Source organism: Lithobates pipiens, unplaced genomic scaffold (assembly GCF_037356315.1).
Source record: "Lithobates pipiens isolate NorthernLeopardFrog02 unplaced genomic scaffold, aLitPip1_a1.2 Scaffold_3, whole genome shotgun sequence".
NCBI lineage: Eukaryota > Metazoa > Chordata > Amphibia > Anura > Ranidae > Lithobates > Lithobates pipiens.
Window position 1 is genome coordinate 44147967 of NW_027507790.1, and position 20509 is coordinate 44168475.

A 20509-nucleotide genomic window follows, 5' to 3' on the forward strand; every position below is an offset into this window, starting at 1 on the left:
TGTTCCAGGGCCTTCAAAAATGTAATAGGTGGTTGAGAAATGAGATGTGTAATTTATGCTCCTAGAACGCCTGATGGTGCCATTTCAATATTGGGCCTCTGTATGTGGCCAGGCTGTGTAAAAGTCTCACACATGTGATATCGTAATACTCATAAGGAGTAGCAGAATGTATTTTGAGGCATCATTTGTGGTATACACATGCCATGTGAGAAAAAAACCTATTACATTGAAAATTTTGTGAGAAAAAAAAATAAAAATCTTCATTTTGAAAAGAATTGTGGGAAAAAAATGACATTAAAAACCTCACCATGCATCTTAGTAAATACCTTGGAATGTCTACTTTCAAAAAAAGGGGTCATTTGGGGGGTATTTGTACTTTCCTGGCTTGTTCTGGTCGCAAGAAATGAGATAGGCCACCAGTACATCAGGTGTGATCAACTTTTTATGATTCGCACCACAGCTTGTGGACTCTCTAACTTTCACAAAGACCAAATAATATCCACTAATTTGGGTTATTTTTACCAAAGATATGTAGCAGTATAAATTGTGGCCAACATTTATGAAGAAAAATAATTTGCAAAATTTTATCACAAACTAAGAAAAATTAGTTTTTTTCCAAATTTTCAGTCTTTAACTTATAGCGCAAAAAACTCTGAGGTGGTCAAATACCACCAAAAGAAAGCTCTATTTGTGGGGAAAAAAAGGACACAAAATTAATTTGGGTACAGTGTTACATGCTGAAAATTGGTCTGGGCAGGAAGGGTGTTTAAGTGCCCAGTAAGCAAGTGGTTAATAATAAAAAAAACAGAGTGAACGTAATCAAAACATAGCCAGAGTTCAGGAACCGGAACAGATAGACAAGCCAAAACATCATGGAGTCAGAAATGAGCGTAGAACAGCAAGTAGGATCTGGAGCCAGAAGGAATGTCAGCCAAACAAGTCTTTAACAGGAACAAAGGAGAGCGTTTCTAGAAATGTGACCAAGGCGAAGGCCGAGATCATCTGGACTAGATGGCTTAAGTAGGCAGGACTGATCAGCAGGATATCATCAACAGGTGAGTCACTGTGGAGAGATAGGGGCTGGCAATTGGCTGACAGCTGAGTGGCCAGCTTTGAGAAGAAAAGGTCTGAGCCCAGCCCCGACAGCTTTATAGGTTTTTTTTTTTTGTTTTGTTTTTACACCTTAACCACTTAAGGACCACCGCCTGTATATATACGTTGGCACGATGGCATGGACAGGCACATCAACATACCTGTACGTGCCTGCCTTGTAGTCGGTGGGGGTCCGATCGGACCCCCTCCCGCTGGCGGTCCGTTTCGCTTCAGGACCGATCCGTGATGAGGGGGCGGCCATTGATTTTTGGCCACCTCCTCGCGATCGCTCCTGGCAAATGAGAAGCTTCCCCTGCCTGTGAACTGTAAACACAGGCAGGAGGAAGTGATGTCATTCTCCTTGTGGCGGTCTTTGTGACCGGAACGGCGAGAAGAGAAGACATCCAAGTGCACAACACTACACTGACACATAGGCACACTTTTCACACCCCAGTCACCCCCCCCCCCCCTGGTCACAGTGTCACTGATTGCAGTGGTCATTTATTTACTGATCACTGCATTTAGTGTCATTTGTGACTGTAAAAAGTGTCAGGCCAGTTAGCTTTAGGCCCCTTTAGGTTTTTTTTAGGTTCACCGCCAGGTTTTTATAGCGTTAGGTACCCCCATATACAACCCAATAAAGGTTTTAACCCCGATTGCCCCTAGAGTTAACCCTTTCACCAGTGATCACCGTATAAGTGTCACTGGTGATGCTGGTTAGCCAGTTATTTAGGTTCCCCGTCAGGTTTTTATATAGCGTCAGGTACCCCCATATATTACCTAATAAAGGTTTTAACCCCGATTGCCCCTAGTTAACCCTTTCACCAGTAATCACCGTAATAAGTGTTACGGGTGATGCTGGTTAGTTAGCTTACTTTTTATAGCATCAGGGCACCCACCATTTATTACCCAATAAAGGTGTAACCCCCGGCGGGTGATATCAATTAGGTTTTAGGGTCTGCATCGCCCCAGGCAGCGTCAGGTTGGTGCCAGTACCGCTAACACCCACAAGCAAAGCGTACACTTCCATTAGTGGTATAGTATCCGAACAGATTAATATCTGATCAGATCTATACTAGCGTTCCAAAAAATGCATTCTTAGCGGGATCAGCCCAGATACCTGCATTTTGCCCCTCCGCCCAGCCCACCCAAATGCAGTATCGATCGACCACTGTCACTTACAAAACACAACACACATAACTGCAGCGTTCACAGAGTCAGGCCTGATCCCTGCGATCGCCAAGTTTTTTTTGGTAGCGTTTTATACAGTTGCTGACAGCCTAGGTGCTTTTTTACCTGTGAATCTCACTATTTGTACCAGTAAATTTAGAGCCCAAAATGTCAAATCGAAGGTACGCTAGTGAAGAGGCCTACACGTTTCTGAGCATGACAGATAGTGAAGAGGAGGTCACTCATCTGTCAGGTTCAGGCTCAGAATAGGATCCTGTAGAGGACAGCGGCTCCATGAGAGATAGCTCTGGCAACAAAGGTGAGGTCCCTGCTAAGGTCAGGTGTACCCGATCCTGATCTTCTGATGTCGTTGAGGTGCAAGACCTGCAGGTCCCTAGTATGGAGCAGAGAGCCAGTACTAGCGCCGCTATTCCTTCTGGTTAACTGGAAAGCACCAGCGGCCTAGTACACCCTGGACGTACATCCAGCACTGCAGTAACACTTGGTGAGGTGGCGAGTCCCATAAGTGCAGTTCAACCTGGTGAGGTGGCAAGCACAAGTAGTGTCCCACTGCCACCAAGATGATGACAGAGGCAGGCCCGTCATTCCCATAGTGTCCTTCCTGCAGAATTTGCCAATCCTGATTGGGTGCCCGCCACTAAGGATGAGCCGAACACCCCCCAGTTCGGTTCGCACCAGAACCTGCAAACAGACCTAAACTTCGTGTGAACTTTAGAACCCTATTAAAGTCTAATTTTAAAGGCCAATATGCAAGTTATTGTCATAAAAAGTGTTTGGGGACCTGGGTCCTGCCCCAGGGGACATGTATCAATACAAAACAAGTTTTTAAAATGGCAGTTTTTTTGGGAGGAGTGATTTTAATAATGCTTAAAGTGAGACAAAAGTGTAATATTCCTTTAAATTTCGTACCTGGGGGTGTGTGTATAGTATGCCTGTGAAGGGGCACATGTTTCCCGTGCTAAGAACTGTCCCTGCACAAAGTGTCATTTCTGCAGGAAAAATAGTCATTTAAAATCACTCGCGGCTATAATGAATTGTCGGCTCCCGTAATACAGAGAAAAGTCATTGATATATATAAAAAAAAGCTTGGGGTTCCCCTAAATTCAATTACCAGGTCTGGTATGGATATTAAGGGGAACCCCGCATCAAATTAAAAAAACTGTGGGGTTCCTCCCAAATATCCATACCAGACTTGAATTTAAGGGGAACTCCACGCCAAATTTGACAAAAAAAATGGCGTGGAGTTCCCCCTAAAAATCCATACCAGACCCTTTATCCGAGCACGCAACCTGGCAGGCCGCAGGGAAAGAGGGGGGCATGAGAGCACCCCCCTTCTGAAACGTACCAGGCCACATGCCCTCAACATTGGGAGGATGCTTTGGGGTCCCCCCCAAAGCACCTTGTCCCCATGTTGAGGACAAGGCCCTCATCCCCACAACCCTGGCCGGTGGTTGTGGGGGTCTGCGGTCTTTTGTACCCCTACCATTTCACAAAGTGTAAAAAATTGTTAAAAAAAGACACACACCGTTGCAAAAGTCATAAAAAAAATCTAAAGGATTCCAGTGGTGGTAATCCACTCTTGCTAGATGCCTGATCTGATCCAGCGATAGGTGATCTCTCCCTCCAGTGCAGCACATCCATCCTCTGTCTCCACTGGAGACACTGCGGGAATCCCGGCAGCCTGACACTTCTTATCTGAGGAGGGCGGGGCCACCCATCACCTGACCCCACCCCCCTCTGACACAAGGGGAAAGCCGGGCTTCCACAGTGACGTACGGGTGACCCTGCCCCCCTCTGATGTAACGGAAACCTGCGTTACATCAGAGGGGGACAGCATCTCCCCGTTCTGCCTAGCAACAAGTGACACTGATCTCTACTCCCTGTGATTGGAGCAGAGATCAGTGTTCACTAACACACAGCCCAGCCCCCCACAGTTAGTAACATGCCCCTAGGACACACTTTACCCCTACACTGCCACTGTCATTTACACAGGAATCCGTGCATTTGTATAGCACTGATTGCTGTATAAATGACAATGGTCCCAAAAATGTCCGATGTGTCCGCCATAATGTCAGTCGCAAAAAAACAAACAAATCGCTGATTGTCGCCAATTACTAGTAAAAAAAATTTTTTATATAAAAATGCCATAAAAACTATCCCCTATTTTGTAAATGCTATAAATTTTGCGCAAACCAACCGCTTATTGAGATTTTTTTTACCAAAAATATGTAGAAGAATACGTATTGGCCTAAACTGAGGAAATTTTTTTTATATATTTTTGGCACCGTATCTAGTTGCCTGTAAGGCCAGACGCTGGTACGAAAAATTGTGTTTACTTATTTCAATTGGCTTTGCTGAACGCTCATGTGCTGCTATACAGAGCTTCAGGCGGGACTTTATCCTTCCTTACATTCCAGGAAGAGATTGTAACAGACCTTCTGCACCTCACCATTCCCAACCAAATGCAGTAAGCCGGCTGCATGAGAGGCATTTTCCATATGTCCTCTAGAGTACCCCTACCCAACGAGCCCCCCAAAGAAGATGTTGTGTCTGTACCAAGCGCAGATATAGGCGTGACACCCGTTATTGTCCACACTGTCCTGACAATCCTGGTCTCGGCATTGGTGAATGTTTTGAACGCTACCACACACTAGTGAAGTTTTAGCGTAGGGTATAGCATTTCACAGACTAGGACACACTTACACAGTCTCCCATTTTGAGAGGCCCAAACCGTTACAGTTGTTACAATTACAAAAAAAAAAAAAATCTTAAAATAGAAATAGATAAAAAAAAAAAAAAAAAAAAAAAAAAACACACTTGTCGTTTTATTGTGTTCTCTCTATTCTTGCTCTTCTTTACTGTATTCTATTCTGCAATGTTTTATCATGCTTGCTTTTCAGGTATGTAATTTTTTTTTATACTTTACTGTTAACTGTGTTTTATGGTTAACTTTTTTTTTCAGGTGCGCCATTCTGCTGCAGTGCGGATTTATCTTGACAGCAACAGCGTATGCTCCCACGATACATAAAACCGTGACTCCAGTGCTGTAGGAGGTGATTTCACCACCACAGTTAAAAAAAAAAAAAAAAAAGAGCATATATGCCGAAGCATGTGGGCAGCAGGGGTGGGGGAGCGATTTGCTCCTAATGCCACGTACATGTGGTCGAAATTCCGACGGAGGCTTGCCCCTGGAAAAGTCCGACCGTGTACACAGCATAACTTTTGCGGGAGGATGCCCCAATGCTTCGGCATATATAAATGGTGCATGTATGCCCATCATTAGTAGTGGGTGAATGAAGGGAGGTATTCTAATGGTGGGCATACCCACCGATCAATCTTTTTCGTTCAGCCAACAGGCTGCATGAAAAAAAAAGATCACAATATATGTCCAACAAGGACCAGCAACATACTGGTATGTTGCTGTACTTTGAATGGTTATACCAGAATGATGCCTGCGGGTTTAGTTATCTTGGTATTATTCTTTTCAGCCAGTGATCGGCTTTCATGTAAAAGAAATCCTAGCAGCTAATTAGCCTCTAGACTTTTACAAGCAGTGGGAGGGAATGTCACCCCTCCCGGATATAAACGGCGCCATTGGGAAAGCATTTTATCACACCGAACAGTGTAGTGTGGTCAGATGCTTTGAGGGCAGAGGAAAGATCTAGGGTCTAATAGACCCCAATAAAAAAAAAAAAAAAAAAAAAAAAAAAGTACCTGTCACTACCTATTGCTATAAGGGGATATTTACATTCCCTAACAACAAAAAAAAAAAAAATTGGAAGGAACAGTTAAAAAAAAAAAACCTTGGAGAGCAATAAGGAAACATCCAGGGAAGCATCGCACACATTTGGAGCCCTTGACCAACTGGTTCACCAGCTCCATGTAGGCGGGGGGGGGGGGGGGGGGGGGGGGGGGGACACCTGTTCTTTACCAGGACCTTGGCATAAGAGCTTGCCCACTCTGTAAGCATCTGAGATACAACTGTATGGTTTTGGCCATGGCCCTTGTAAGCAAAGAGTAGGCGACCAATTCATCTTCTGGTATGCAGGATCCCTCTTCCACAACCAAACGAGAGGTACACTTTTTCAGAAGGGCCTCCTTGAAGGGATAACATACCAAAAACTGTTTTTGAACCACAAAGGGGCTCTGCGAACGTTCCTAATCCTTGTAAACAAATGTATAACAATTAAAATAAAAAATCTGTGGGGTAAGGAAAAACCAGAGCAGAAAAACCTGGCTTGTGAGTAGCCACTTCAGCAGCCCCAGATGTACCCTCATTCTTTAGGGTTTCCAGCAAGGTAATCAGTGTGGTCACCAGTGCCTTTTCCTGTGTGGAATCATTCTTGCCAACAGAGGAATTAGGTAGTACATCTATCAGACACGCAGGGAAAACTGGGCCTGTAGTGGCAGAGCCTGACTTAAACGTCTGAAGGAGAATAAGGGCTGGGGGGCTTTTGCTTTCCCTGTGTCTGAATGCCACCCTCCACCAGGGAAACAGGCATCAAAGGCTGCTGCCAGTGCATCAAACAGGATAGAGGACCCAGAGGGACCACCCGCCTCCATGAGTGGATCAGGAGGTAGAAGCATGAGCCTGGCAGTCCATAGGAGGTCCGAACCTGAAAAGTTCAGCACCACAGAGACACCCCACCAAAAATAGGGAAGCTGACCACCCTATTGACCACAACAATTCTTTATTGAATAAAAGTAAACAAACTTTATCCACTTTCATGTAAAGAGTCTTATCCTACACGGTCATATCTTGCATGAACGTGTAAGCAGGCTGGCTCCAGCCACAAACTAGTTGCAAGCACAGACCAGTAATCCCGTGGAGACACATTTATTGTTGCACTAGGATAGTTCTTCCTTTGCTTTCCTTCCCATACAAATGAGAGTTACTGGCTTTGTAAATTTATGTCGGCAATGTGGTTTTAGATAATCTCTGGGAGATCTGCTAATGGATCCTGCTTGATGAGAGTCTTGTTGGTATTTACCAGCAAAAGAGTTCAGTGCTTAGCAAACTTGGTGGAGGGGAACACTTTCTGGTGTCTTTTTTGAAGAAAAGTAATTCTGGATGCTAGACATGTGAACTACCGAAAGATGTTTTGTTTCGTTTTTGTTTTTTCGTTTATCGGATCATTTGTTATGATCATTTGTTAATTCGGATGCATTCGTACCATGTTTAGATGCGGCATTAGTCACTTTAGATGCATTTGTTCCGTTCGTTTAGATGCGGAATTCTTTACTGCAGATGATTCTTAACTTCGGATAAGGAAAAAATAAGCCGCGCTGAATCACACAAACATCAAATTGTGCATGAATAAATAGAAATTGTGGACTGTTAACAGCCTCTAAACAAATTAATATGAAATCACACCATAAATAATGAATGCATATAAATGTTATAAGCTTAGGCCATGCGAACCACTCAATCCTTGCAGTATAAGACCAAGTCGCATGTACCTATGTGTAGGAATACAAACTCTAAAGACACCCAGTGTATGAGTTACAAGTCCGTATATGTAAATCACCAAAAAATTCTCTTAAAAAATGTGAATAAAGTCCTCCACAAATGAACCATAAATAATCCGCTGCTGAGTCCAATTAGGTAGTGCTTGATCCGCCACCAAAAGAAATTAAATTTGCCGCTTACCAGAAAGACATGACCCCCCCACTACAAAGGGTCACCAAAAGCATATGGATATACACTCGTCTTCTAGTCAAGAGGGGTCCTCGATGTTCTCCTTACGCCGCCACTCCAGTAAAGGTTGTGGGAAAGTGCTCCCAGGAATCTTTCTCATAGATCCAGAGGGACTCAAGATAGGGACATCAAAACCATGGAAGAGAGATAGAACTCCAAATAGTGTAAAACCCTTTTTTACTAAAGATAAAAAAGTAAAATTGCACTTACAGTGTATAAAAAAAATCAAAAGCCTTGATTCCGTTGCGCCGGCCGGACGCATGCGGACAGACCCGTTCTCCTGGAACTGTTCCAAACACGAGGTGACGTTAACGTCGGATGCATTCATATGCGTCACATTCACTAACCGTTACTTTAGCCAAATTTAAAAGGGAACTCCAATAAAATGTAAATTGAATGTATACCAAATTAGCTGCTATGGCGCAGAGACCTGAATAGAAGAATTAAGGACTTCAGCCATTTTACCTTAAATTTATATATAATAAAAATGATAAAAGTTGATAATTAGAATAGAAAATACGAAAAACAAAATTATCTGAATGTAAACTCGTAAGTTGAATCGTTTTTTGTTCTGACTTTTGTTCTTGCGTATTATGGTTCGGACAATTAGTTTTCGTATGCATTCGTCAAGAGAGTCTTTCGTCCATTCGGATGCTTGAGAATGAAAGAATATGGCAAATTTAGTCTGAAAACAAATTCGTAATGAAAAGAATTGCACATTTCTGCTGGTTGCAACAATTATTGCACAAAGCATTTTTTTTTTCTTTTTAAGACACCTGTGAGAAGTTGTGATGGACATTAATATATGTACACTATTTCACATTTAGTAAAACTGAAGTCTAAATGGCTCACCTCTGTATACGCCATATTTTGTGTATAGCCAATAGCAGGGCTTGACAAACTTGCTTTGAATCTAGGAGCCAGCTAAAGGGGGGTGTCGCTGACGAAAGGGTGCTCCAATATAATGGGGGATCCCTAAAGGGGGTGCTAACAAAGGAACTGATAAAATTGTGAGGGGGGGGGTTCTAATATAAAGGGACTTTGGAATGGGGTGTCCCTAAGGGGGTGATGCTGATATAGAGGGACTCTGATCTAATGGGGGGGTGCCGACTTCTGATCAGCAGTCATCAACTTCCCCCCTTTTGAGAGCCCCAATAGCTCACAATCCCCATATTAATGCCAACCCGAGACCTTCATAAGATCATAAGGACTTCGCCTTTCATAATAGCGCTTCGCCCATAGATTGCCTCCTTACTGGCAGGACTCAAAGAGCTGCAAGCCAGTAAGTGTCTGAAGCTGGTAGCCAGAATTGAGGGGCGGAGCTAGGTGGCGCGGTTCAAGGGCTATTTACCTCCCCTCCAGTGTGTGCAGCGCGTCACTGGTTGCTAGCACAACCGGTGGTCCCAGCAACCAATGACTAGAATACAATGGAGATCACTGAGGGGAGAGGGAGGAGGCGCCCCGCTGTGGAGAAGTCACAGACCACAGGAAGGCAGACGCAGTTGACAGGAGCAGAGCCCAGGGCTGAGAGTTGCTACAGCTGTCTTAAGGCACTCCTCCTCAATGACAGAACTCCAGGGCCGGTTCCAAAGTATGACCCTGGTAGTTCCGCCACTGGTTGTAGCTGAATCGGCTGCCTGGCGCAGTTGGAGTTGCTCATGCCTGGTGCCAGTGGCAGATGGGATGGCAGGAGCTAGGACACCATTTCTGGTTGCCGTGGTGACCTGGCGCCTTGGATTTGTTGAGCCCTGGCTAATTGAGTTATGATCCCATCCATAAATGGTACAAAATGACTGACCACTTACCCTTTCTGTATTTTACAACTACTAAAGGTCCGATTGAACTACCCCCAATAGTAACTCTTGATTATGTATCTTGCTTTGTAAGTAGTTGAATGCCAGCTAGCGAATATTAACCTTCAGAAAACATCTATGGCGATTTAATTTCTATACAGCTTTTCTATTCTTCCTCAACATAAAACAGCTTTTTGGTATTTTTTCCAGCCTCCCTTTCCTTAGCCAGGCCCTCACCCTTATGTTGGTGTATGTATGGTGCCGCAGAAATCCTTACATAAAAATGAATGCCTTTGGTCTCGTCACACTTCAGGCTTCCTGTCTGCCCTGGGTTCTTCTGTGTTTCACTTTGCTAACAGGAGAATCCATCCTTGTCGACTTGTTGGGTAAGAGGTATCGCTAAATCTTTTAAGGGAAGTGTTTTCTGCAAATTTTATTGTGGTGAGGGGAGAGAACAAAAAAAACAAAAACAAAAAAAAAAAACACACAAAATATTTTTTAAATATAAAATAGGTTGCATTCTCAGACAGCACAGGCCTCTCCCCCCCAAATGTATCCTTGCCTCCCGTTGAAAAAGCATAAAGATTTACACATATGTGAATAAATTAGTTAGAGCAAGTGACTTATGACCCCCCCCATGCATCCAGTGGGGAAGATTTAAGACTAGTGGAAGAGAACAGCCTGTCCTAGACTCTTCAATTAGAAAACCTATAGTGTCAAATGTTTTTTGTATAAGAAATGTGTGTGCTTTGTAATTCTACCCATGGAGCATCACTTTGGAGCTCTGCCATAACGTAAGCCAAAAAAAACCCAACACTTGTCTTTATAATTTTTGTACCGGGTTAAGGGTTAGAATCTGTCTGCATCCTCATTGAGGAGGTTTGCCTTTACTTCCTGTCCTAGTGACACTTGGAATACATGTGGATGACATGCTTGAAATTTAAAAGCAATAAACACCTAAAAGAGAACCTAAACTCTTCTCCACGCTACTAAAAGTAGTAAACCACACCAATTTTTAACCCTGCAAGGTAAAGGCATAATGAAATACTTACCGCAGAACAAAGCCCCCCAGCGCCGCACCAGCTGACAGGCTTTTCCCATCTTCACCTGGTCTTCCTTTCAGGTACGCGTTCTCCGGTCGCGCTGCAATGACGTCACTATCGCACATTGCTCTGAAGGGACGGCATGGGTATGCTGTCCCTTTAGAGTGCACGCGCCTGTGACATCACCGAATGCATGCCGTGTGAATATCTCCTAAATTGTGCAGGTTTAGGAGAGATTCACTGTACCTACAGACAGGGTGGATAAAAATCAATGATAAAAAAAAACTGATTTTTATTTAAATAGATTTTTTTGATTTTTTAATCAAATTTATTTTAACAAAAAGGCTTTTGGAGTAAAAGATCTAAAGATAGTTTTCCATTTAAGATACATTAATGATTAAGTTTATTCAGCATGAAATGGAGCTTAGTTAAGTAGCATGAGGCTGTATATACTGCAATATTTACTCAATTAATCCAAGTTCTGCAAGCTGAGCTAACATGCAATGCATTGATACATTCACAATTTCACAGTAACCATGAGATAAAACAAAGTTCAGGAATATTCCTTTATCCCATTGTTTTGCAAATCTATGTACACTACAAACTGTATGATTGAATCGGTTCTTATATCGCTGTTTTACTAACCTAACAGCTTATTATCCTAAATAGAAATACTTGATTTTGTTTGCAGTTATTAAATATTCTAACAGCGAGAAGTCCTTACATTTAAAGAGCACCTGTCATTTCTGAGGCATCATGGCATCGCCTGTTATTGGGCATGCAGTCACCTGCTGCCGCCACGTCCCTTACCTTGTGTCACTGCCACATCACCAGCTGTCCCATTAAAGTGAATGAGACTGTCGGCGAGTCAACAGCGGGTAAGAGGGGAAGCTGCAGGACAGAGATGACAGTTGCTCTTTAAAAATTATGATTTAAATCTAGTTGATTTAAATCAAGCCTTTTTACTAGTGATTTAATCATGGATTTAAAATTGACTTGATTTAAATCAAATCCACCCTGCCTACAAGCAAGCCTTATCATAGGCTTACCTGTAGATACAAGTGCTAAAAAAAAAAAAAAAAAAAAGTTTACGTCCACTTGATTTAATGGGCTTGGTTCACTGCCTCTGTACCTTATGCCACACAATCTCCAAGGGCAGGAAAAAAAAATAAGAGGGTAAATCTTTCCAACAGGGATGTGGGCAGCAATAAAAAAATAAAAATAAAAAAAAAAAAGCTGACAGAGGCTCTAAACTTCTCCTTTGTACAAACCTTAAAAAAAAAAAAACGCACGTTGCTCTGAAGGGACGGCAGGGGTATGCTGTGCCTTCAGAGCACACGCGCCTGTGACATCGCCGAACGCATGCAGTGTGAATATCTCCTTAATGATGCAGGTTTAGGAGATATTCACTGTACCTACAGAGAGAGAAAAAAAAAAAACACACCTACAGAGTTCTAGCGGTACAGCTCTGGCCAAAAGTTTTGAAAATGACAAATATTTTCAAGTCTGCTGCCTCAGTTTATCATGGCAATTTGCATAAACTCCAGAATGTATGACTAGTGATCAGATGAATTGCAATGTTCCTCTTTGCCATGGAAATAAACACAATCACCCCCCCAAAAAATGTCATTGCATTTCAGCACAAAAGGACCAGCTACATGTCAGCAATTCTCTCATTAACACAGGTGTCAGTGACGTGGACAAGCCTGGAAATCACTCTAATGCTGACCGAGTTAGAATAGACTGGAAGCTTTAAAATGAGGGTGGTGCTTGAAACAATTGTTCTTTCTCTGCTAACCCTGGTTACCTGCAAGGAGACGCGTGCAGTCATCATGGCTTTGCACAAAAAGGTATTCACGGGCAAGGATACTGCTGCTACTAAGATTGCACCTAAAACTACGATTTATCGGATCATCAAGAACTTCAAGGGGAGAGGTTCAATTGTGAAGAAGGCTTCAGGGCGCCCAAGAAAATCCAGCAAGCGCCAGGTCCTTCTCCTGCAGTTGATTCAGCTGTGGGATCAAGGCACCACCAGTGCAGAGCTTGCTCAGGTATGGCAGCAGGTATGTGAGTGCATCTGCATGCACAGTGAGCTGAAGACTTTTGGAGAATGGCCTGATGTCAGGAAGGGCAGCAAAGAAGCCCCTTCTCTTCAGGAAAAACATCAAGGACAGACTGATATACTGCAAAAGGTACAGGGATTGGACTGCTGAGGGCTGGGGTAAAGTAATTTTCCCCTTTGTTTGGTGCATTCAGAAAAATTCTTGTCCGGAGAAGAAAAGGTGAGCGCTACCATGTCCTGTGTCATACCAACAGTAAAGCATCCTGAGACCAGTCATGTGTGGGGTCTTAGCCAAAGGAGTGGGCTCACTCATAACTTTGCCTAAGAACACAGCCGTGAATAAACAATGGTCAAAAAAAATCTTATGAGAGCAACTTCTCTCAACCATCCAAGAACAGTTTGGTGACGAAGAATGCCTATTCCAGCATGGTGGAGAACCTTGCTTGGGGAACAAAACATATAAATTTTGGGTGCATGGCCAGGAAGCGCCCCATACCTTAATCCCATTGATAACTTGTGGTCAATCCTCAAGAGGTGGGTGAACAAAAAAACCCCTGCAAATTTGACAAACTGCAAGCATTAATTATGCAAAAATGGGCTGCCATCAGTCAAAACGTGGCCCAGAGGTTGATTGACAGCACGCTAGGGTGAATTGCAGGGGTCTTGAAAAAGGGTCAACACTGCAAATGTTGACTCTTTGAATACAACTTAATGTAATGGTCAATAAAAGCCTTTGACACTTATGAAATGCTTGTAATATTAGTCACATCTGACAAAAAGGATCTAAAAACACTAAATTGTGAAAAATTATATTTCTGTCATTCTCAAAACTTTTGAGCCAGGCATGAATTCATGCACTTCTTAGAAATATGACAGCAAGACTAAACTTGGCATGACCACAACTAACTAACCTGACAAGGCCAATATATCTGCGCATTATGCCATTTAATTTCTGATGGCCTTCCTTTTCAGGCATTGCTGCTGGACACACTTACTTTTTTCTAGAAGATATTTTCCCAAACCAGCCTGGAGGAAAAAAGCTTTTAGTTACTCCTGCTATTTTGTAAGTATGAAAACAGAGAATATGCAGTGTCCTCATTCCAGCCATTTGTTTACATATAGCTCTGGCAAACTTAAAAAGTCTGTTTGCTGAAAGTTTACAGCCAGAACATCCTGTGCTTTTAAGATAATTCGTGCAAAGATACAACGGATGGCAGTGGGAACGAGGTGATTAACAGACCAATTTAGTGTTCCTTCACTTTCTACCTTAGGTCAGCACACACGGGATATAAAAGGGTATATGAAGTTAACTGGCTATGTAATAATGACTGAGCAATTTAGTCGGTTAATGTCAATGTTGAGAATTCAGATACACCAAAGATAACAGCATCATAAGGCTTTTAAAGGAAATGTGTGCTAAGAGACATACAGAGGCTGCCATAATAATTTACAATCCTGAAAAAGGTATCCATGAAATAGCATCCTAAATACAATTTCCAGTAAAGGGTTCCTTTAAAGTGAAACCCCACCCAAAACATTTTATTTGGACAATGTAGTAAAGGGACAGAACGTTTGTCTGGTTCTTGCGGGTGTCTGTATGGAAGATTTGCCCCACAACTCTAGATTATATCTAGCTATACACTATTAGAATTCCAACTGACTTTTCCTTTAGGCTACTTTTACATTGGTACATCTCCAAAGTCTCATGATTTCCAGTGCGACTTTGGAGCATGAGTTTGATGTGACTTTGATCAGACATTACATTCTCTGGACCAAATCAAAAGTCAGACCAAAGTAGTGCAGGAACCTTTTCTTAAAGAGGGATTCCACCAAAAAATATATATATATATATTAAAAGCCAGCAGCTATAAATACTACAGCTGCTGACTTTTAATAAATGGACACTCACCTGTCCCGGGGTCCAGCGATGCCGGCAGCCGAGGCCGATTGATCGCTCGGCCCTCGGCTGCTGCCGCCACCATTCTAGGTGAGGGAATCAGGAAGTGAAGCGAATCGGCTTCACTTCCCGGTTCCCTACTGCGCATGCGCGAGTAGCGCAGCGCAATAGGAATTCTCCGTGCTGTCACTGGGACCCGTGTGTGTCCCAGCAGACAGCGCGTCAGGACAGGAAATGGCGTAGACTCCCACGGGAGTCTATGCCTGGAAGTGGGTGTAAATACCTGTCTTTGACAGGTATCTCCACCCCCCTCCCCCCTGAAAGGTGCCAATTGTGACACCGGAGGGGGGGAGGGATCCGATCAGCGGAGGTTCCACTTTAGGGTGGAACCCCGCTTTAAGTCGCGGCAACTTCTGTAGTTTCAGTACTAACAGCTCTCATAGAAATACAATGAATTTTACGTCCTGCAACTTGGAGTCTCACAAGTAGGATCCCAAATCGCAGATGTGTGAAAGGAGCCTTAAAGTGTTTGTGAATCCAATATTTTTTCTTCTATAGTTCTCTGATATATAACAGTAAGATCCCTAGTGGATGTAATTTATAAAATGATGTGCTATAATAGCTTAGCTCCGAGCGTTAGGTGCTCAGCTGACTGTCCGCTGGTCTCCTCTCCTGGTCTGATTAGCTGCAGGGGGGGTGCTGAGAAACCCCCACTGACATCAGAGAAGAGGAGACGGGTGGGCAGTCACATGAGCGCCGAATGGCACTCTGAAGTAAGCCATTATTATTGCATATTTTTTATAAATTACATCCACTGGGGAGCTTACTGTTATATATCAGAGGGAACTACAGAAGAAAAAACATTTTTAGTGCAGGAGGGGAGAATCGGGGAGCTGACAGGCCGGAAGAGGAGGGGGCAGGAGGACAGTGTCAGGACTCAGCAGCCCTGATATTATTGTGTTCAGTGTACAGGGGGGAGGGTATAGCCAGGCAGGATCAGCCAGGTACTACAGGTGGCCAAATGAAACAGCACAAGCACTGTGCTGTACAACATGCTTTAAAGGAGCAAGATTCATTTGGTTTTTTTTTTGGGGTTAATATTTTAAAGTGGATGTAAACCCTCACATATACCATGTGAAGTGAACAGCCTCAGATGATACACAGAGATGAAACAAATCTCCCTACATAAGTTTTAAATGTATATCTGCTGTATTCAGCTTGCTATATTCTTTAGAAAATGCACATAGTGTTAAGAGATTTTTTTTCTTCCTGTTCAGCAGTAGGAGTGAAGTCTTGGCATACACTGTGTGACAGCTGACTGGAGGAAAGTCACACACCCCCACTCCACATAGGCAGAGGAAGGAAGGAACATGCTGTGAATAGATCAGCTCTCTGCTAATCTATAGCACCCACCCTGGACACAAACTTCAGGCTGGTTTTATCTCAGTTGTCAGAGAACTTGTCAGAAGTTATCAAGCTGATAACAGAAGATCAGAGCAAGAGTACTTTGGAGAGAGATAAGAAAAAAAAACACTACAGATATATGCCTTTAGGTCAAATTTCATGAATCAGGTTTACATCCACTTTAAGAAGGTTCATTTAACTTTCTAATTGCCAGTGGGGTCAAATTGATGTTCCTTTTTGATTGGAGTCACAAAAGTTCAAAGTAGTAGGATAGAAATCTTTTCTTGAATTAATTTCTAATATTAACCACTTCAGCCCCGGACTATTTTGCTGGTCAAAGACCAGACCACTTTTTGTGATTTGGCACTGCGTCGCTTTAACTGACAATTGCGCGGTCATGCAATGTGGCTCCCAAACAAAATTTACGTACTTTTTTCCCCACAAATAGAGCTTTCTTTTGGTGGTATTTGATCACCCCTGCGGTTTTTATTTTTTGCGCTATAAACAAAAATAGAGTGACAATTTTGAAAAAAAAAACGCATTATTTTTTACTTTTTGTTAGAATAAATATCCCCCAAAAATATATATAAAAAACATTTTTTTTCCCTTAGTTTAGGCCGATACGTATTCTACATTTTTTGGGGAAAAAAAAATAAATCGCAATAAGCGATTATTGATTGGTTTGCGCAAATGTTATAGCGTTTACAAAATAGGGGATAGTTTTATGGCATTTTTATTAATTTTTTTTTTTACTAGTAATGGCAGCGATCAGTGATTTTTATTGTGACATTACGGCGGACACATCGGACATTTTTGGGACCATTGTCATTTATACAGCAATCACTGCTATATAAATGCAGTGATTTCTGTGTAAATGACACTGGCAGTGAAGGGGTTAACCAGTGGGTTGCAGTGTAGGGGTTAAGTGTTCCTAGGGGTGTGTTACTAACTGTGGGGGGCTGGGCTTTCATTTAGTGAACGCTGATCTCTGCTCCAATCACATGGAGCAGAGATCAGCGTCACTAGTTGCTAGGCAGAATGGAGAAATGCTGTTTACAAATGGCATTTCTCCATTCAGCCGCCCTGTGAGACGATCGCGGGTAGGGCCACGGTGATAGAATCAGCGGGACCCGCGGCTGGACTCATGGGGGTCCTGACCGCCACGCGAGCGCGCTCGCGATGGCAGGGTGGCAAATTTAAAGGGACGTGCAGGTACCCCCATTTGCCTGCCCGTGCCATTCTGCCGACGAACATCGGCGTGCGCCGTCGGGAACCGGTTAAATGTGGTTTTCATACAGGAAATATTAATCCAAAATGTTTAAATACTTTCAATCATCAATCTCCATGTCAAAAAATGTACTTCAAATTTCTGTATGAATGTTTATATGAAAATCTACTAGTGTATGGCCAGTTCAAGTTTACAATCCTATTAACTACTTAGATGCTTATGTTTTTGCTGTGTTTAGCCTGCGCAACACATGAGGTTAATTCTGACATGCAAAAATTGCATGCCGCTACACGAACTACTGCAGATAAAATGACCTGTTAGGAGTTGGTAAAGATATGCATGATTCACTACAATTTGTATTTGCAAATGGAAGCAAATTGGTACTAACTAGACAGATTGATTAATAAGACTTATGTCGCCAGCAAGCTCAGGACATAAGCCTAAAAATTATACAAGTATAAATGCCTATAGCATACAAGCTGCCACAACCCTAATTTTGCTCACATTTCATGGGAAAAGACCATTAGATTAATTACAACCAACAATACCCTTTTTGTCCCTTTTCCAATACAGCCAATATTGACAGTACTCAATGTCAAAAAAATCTGTTTAAAAACAGTTCATCATTGTTTCGATACCCTACCAAGTTAAAAACCCTAAAACGTTTTTTGGCTGTTAAAAGTAACTACAAACCTCTAGTAAAAAAACAAAACAAAAAAAAAAAAAAATTTCAGAAAAATAGTTACAAATAAGATCATCTCATCAATATTGACTAAAAAAAAAATATATATATATATATAAAAAAAAATTGTCATTGCATTGTCTAACTGACCAAGTCTTAATTGTCTTTTGTCTCTGTGCTCTACAGAAAGCAAATATTTGATGTGCCATTAGCAGATCCCAATTATAATCCACTACCAGAGGATTCTGTAAACAGACCGCACCAAGATTAGCCACTTCCAGGGGCCCAGGACTGAGTTATCTTCTTACTAAGCTCAGGTTTTCAGTATTGAAACATTACATGATGCAACTTGAAATAATAAAAGCCCTCATTAAAACACTTGGAATGTTTATTGCAATTGTAGTAGAAAAATCCTACATCAGGGGTTGACAAATTTGCTTGGAATCTAGGAGCCAGCTAAAAAAGTTAGGAGCCAGGTCCGTGACAGCGATTCGGACCCGTGTCCCTGGCCTGACATGGAGACGAGTGAGGGGAAGATAGCCCCCAGCCCCTCACCTGTCTCCAAGTCATTGCCCATAGCTCTTAGAGGGACATTTTATTTTTTTATTTTTTTCAAATGACAAATTTTTTTTAAATTGCATTTTAGTGTAAATATGAGATGCGAGGTCTCTCTGATCCCAGATCTCATATATAAGAGGACCTGTCATGCTTTTTTCTATTACAAGGGATTTTTTCATTCCTTGTAATAGGAATAAAAGTGACACACTTTTTTTTTTTTTTTTAAAGAACATTGAAAAAAATAAAAATAAAAGTTAAAATAAGAAAAAAAAAATTATTTTAAACAGGCCCTGTCCCGCCAAGCTTGCGTGCAGAAGCGAACGCATATATGAAAGCGGTGTTCAAACCACACATGTGAGGACTGCGATCGGTAGAGTGAGAGCAATCATTCTAGCCCCAGACCTCCTCTGTAACTTAAAACGTGCAACCTGTAGAATTTTTTAAACGTCGCCTATGGAGATTTTTAAGGGTAAAAGTTTGTCGCCATTCCATGAGCAGGTGCAATTTTGAAGTATGTCATGTTGGGTATCGATTTACTCGACGTAACATTATGTTTCACAATATAAAAAAAAATTGGGCTAACTTTACTGTTGTCTTACTTTTTTTGTTATTAAATACATTTTCCCCAAAAAAGTGCGCTTGTAAGTCCGCTGTGCAAATACAGTGTGACAGACAGTATTGCAACGACCACCATTTTATTCTCTAGAGTGTTAGAATAATATATATATATATATATATATATATATATATATATATATATATATATATATATATATATATATAATGTTTAGGGGGTTCTGAGTAAAGGGAAGGAGATGGAGCTTCCCCTGCCTGCCAGCCTATTAGCATTGCTGGTTGTAATTCCAACGGCCACCACAAGAGGGCGCCAGATTCCAGAAGGAACCATAGGATCGTAGAAGGCCTCAAAGCCGGGGCCTCAATTCCCGGCCGCCGGCGGCGCGGCCCGACGCGATCACGCCGGGGGGGTCCGCGGTGACAGGATACCCCCAGCTGTGATGACCCAGGCGCCAGCCCGCTATTTCTAGTCGCAAATGCGACCTGGCGCCCGGGTTTTGTCGAGCCCTGTCCTACATACCATTCAGCTGGTGTTAAAAGCAAGTTTTCTATTAATGTATTAACAGCAGTTCAGTCTAATCTCTACCTCTGGAGAATATTATATTATAGTCTTACCTTTCCAAGCAGGTCATCCCCATCATGTCATGAGGCGAGTTGATTGATATAATACACAACATCACAGTGCACACAAGACAAAACACTGGTATGAGCAATGGAAGCATCAATGCATATTAAAAGCATAAAACACCACTTAAACAAGAAACGTTATTGAGCATTACTTTTATTTAAAAAGTTGATTTCTACAAGTGCATGAAGCACCTATACAAATTAAAAATAGAACACAAAAAAGCTTTACATATCACGTACACAGGTATAAAGGAGGGCTTGGGACATCTGTCTCAGGTCTTCCGGTAGTCAGGTAGCACTAATGCTTCACACTCTGTACATGGAAGGAAAGGATGTGAGGGAGTCAAACACAGCAGCACCCAGCTGCTTTCAAAGTGGAATGTGTGGGTCCCCCGCACCTTCTGATATGGCTCAAGAGGTGCTGTGACCACCCTCCTCTCCTCCACAAATCTTTAGTCTTAGTATTTTTTTTTACTTTTTTCTTTTTAATTGTTACTTTTTGTTTATTTATGGGGCGGGGTTCCATCTCCAGGATGTGAACCGCGAGTTTCGTCGGGAGGGGACTGTTTACCAGGCCGGTGCAGTGTTGGCAAGACGTCTCATACGCCTATAGGGAGGAAAAGAGAAGAGGGGCAAGGTAAATGATAAGGAGGTTGTA

At 42.4% G+C, this 20509-nt stretch overlaps 2 protein-coding genes across 3 annotated transcripts in view; one reads left to right on the forward strand and one right to left on the reverse strand.

Moving 5' to 3' along the window:
• DERL3 (derlin 3) overlaps positions 1 to 18466 on the forward strand; it is a 59981-nt gene extending 41515 nt beyond the window's left edge. Inside the window, exons 5-7 of the mRNA XM_077461588.1 lie at positions 9965 to 10160; positions 13852 to 13942; positions 18277 to 18466. Coding sequence (XP_077317714.1) covers positions 9965 to 10160; positions 13852 to 13942; positions 18277 to 18361 — 372 coding nt within the window. The 3' untranslated portion in view covers positions 18362 to 18466. The remainder of the gene's footprint in view (positions 1 to 9964; positions 10161 to 13851; positions 13943 to 18276) is intronic.
• A 1523-nt stretch (positions 18467 to 19989) lies between these two features.
• The window catches only part of SMARCB1 (SWI/SNF related BAF chromatin remodeling complex subunit B1), a 45388-nt gene continuing 44868 nt past the window's right edge, over positions 19990 to 20509 (reverse strand). For both annotated transcript variants that reach the window (XM_077461590.1, XM_077461589.1), the window contains exon 9: positions 19990 to 20458. In XM_077461590.1, the coding sequence (XP_077317716.1) occupies positions 20419 to 20458 (40 nt within the window). In that variant the 3' untranslated portion in view covers positions 19990 to 20418. The remainder of the gene's footprint in view (positions 20459 to 20509) is intronic.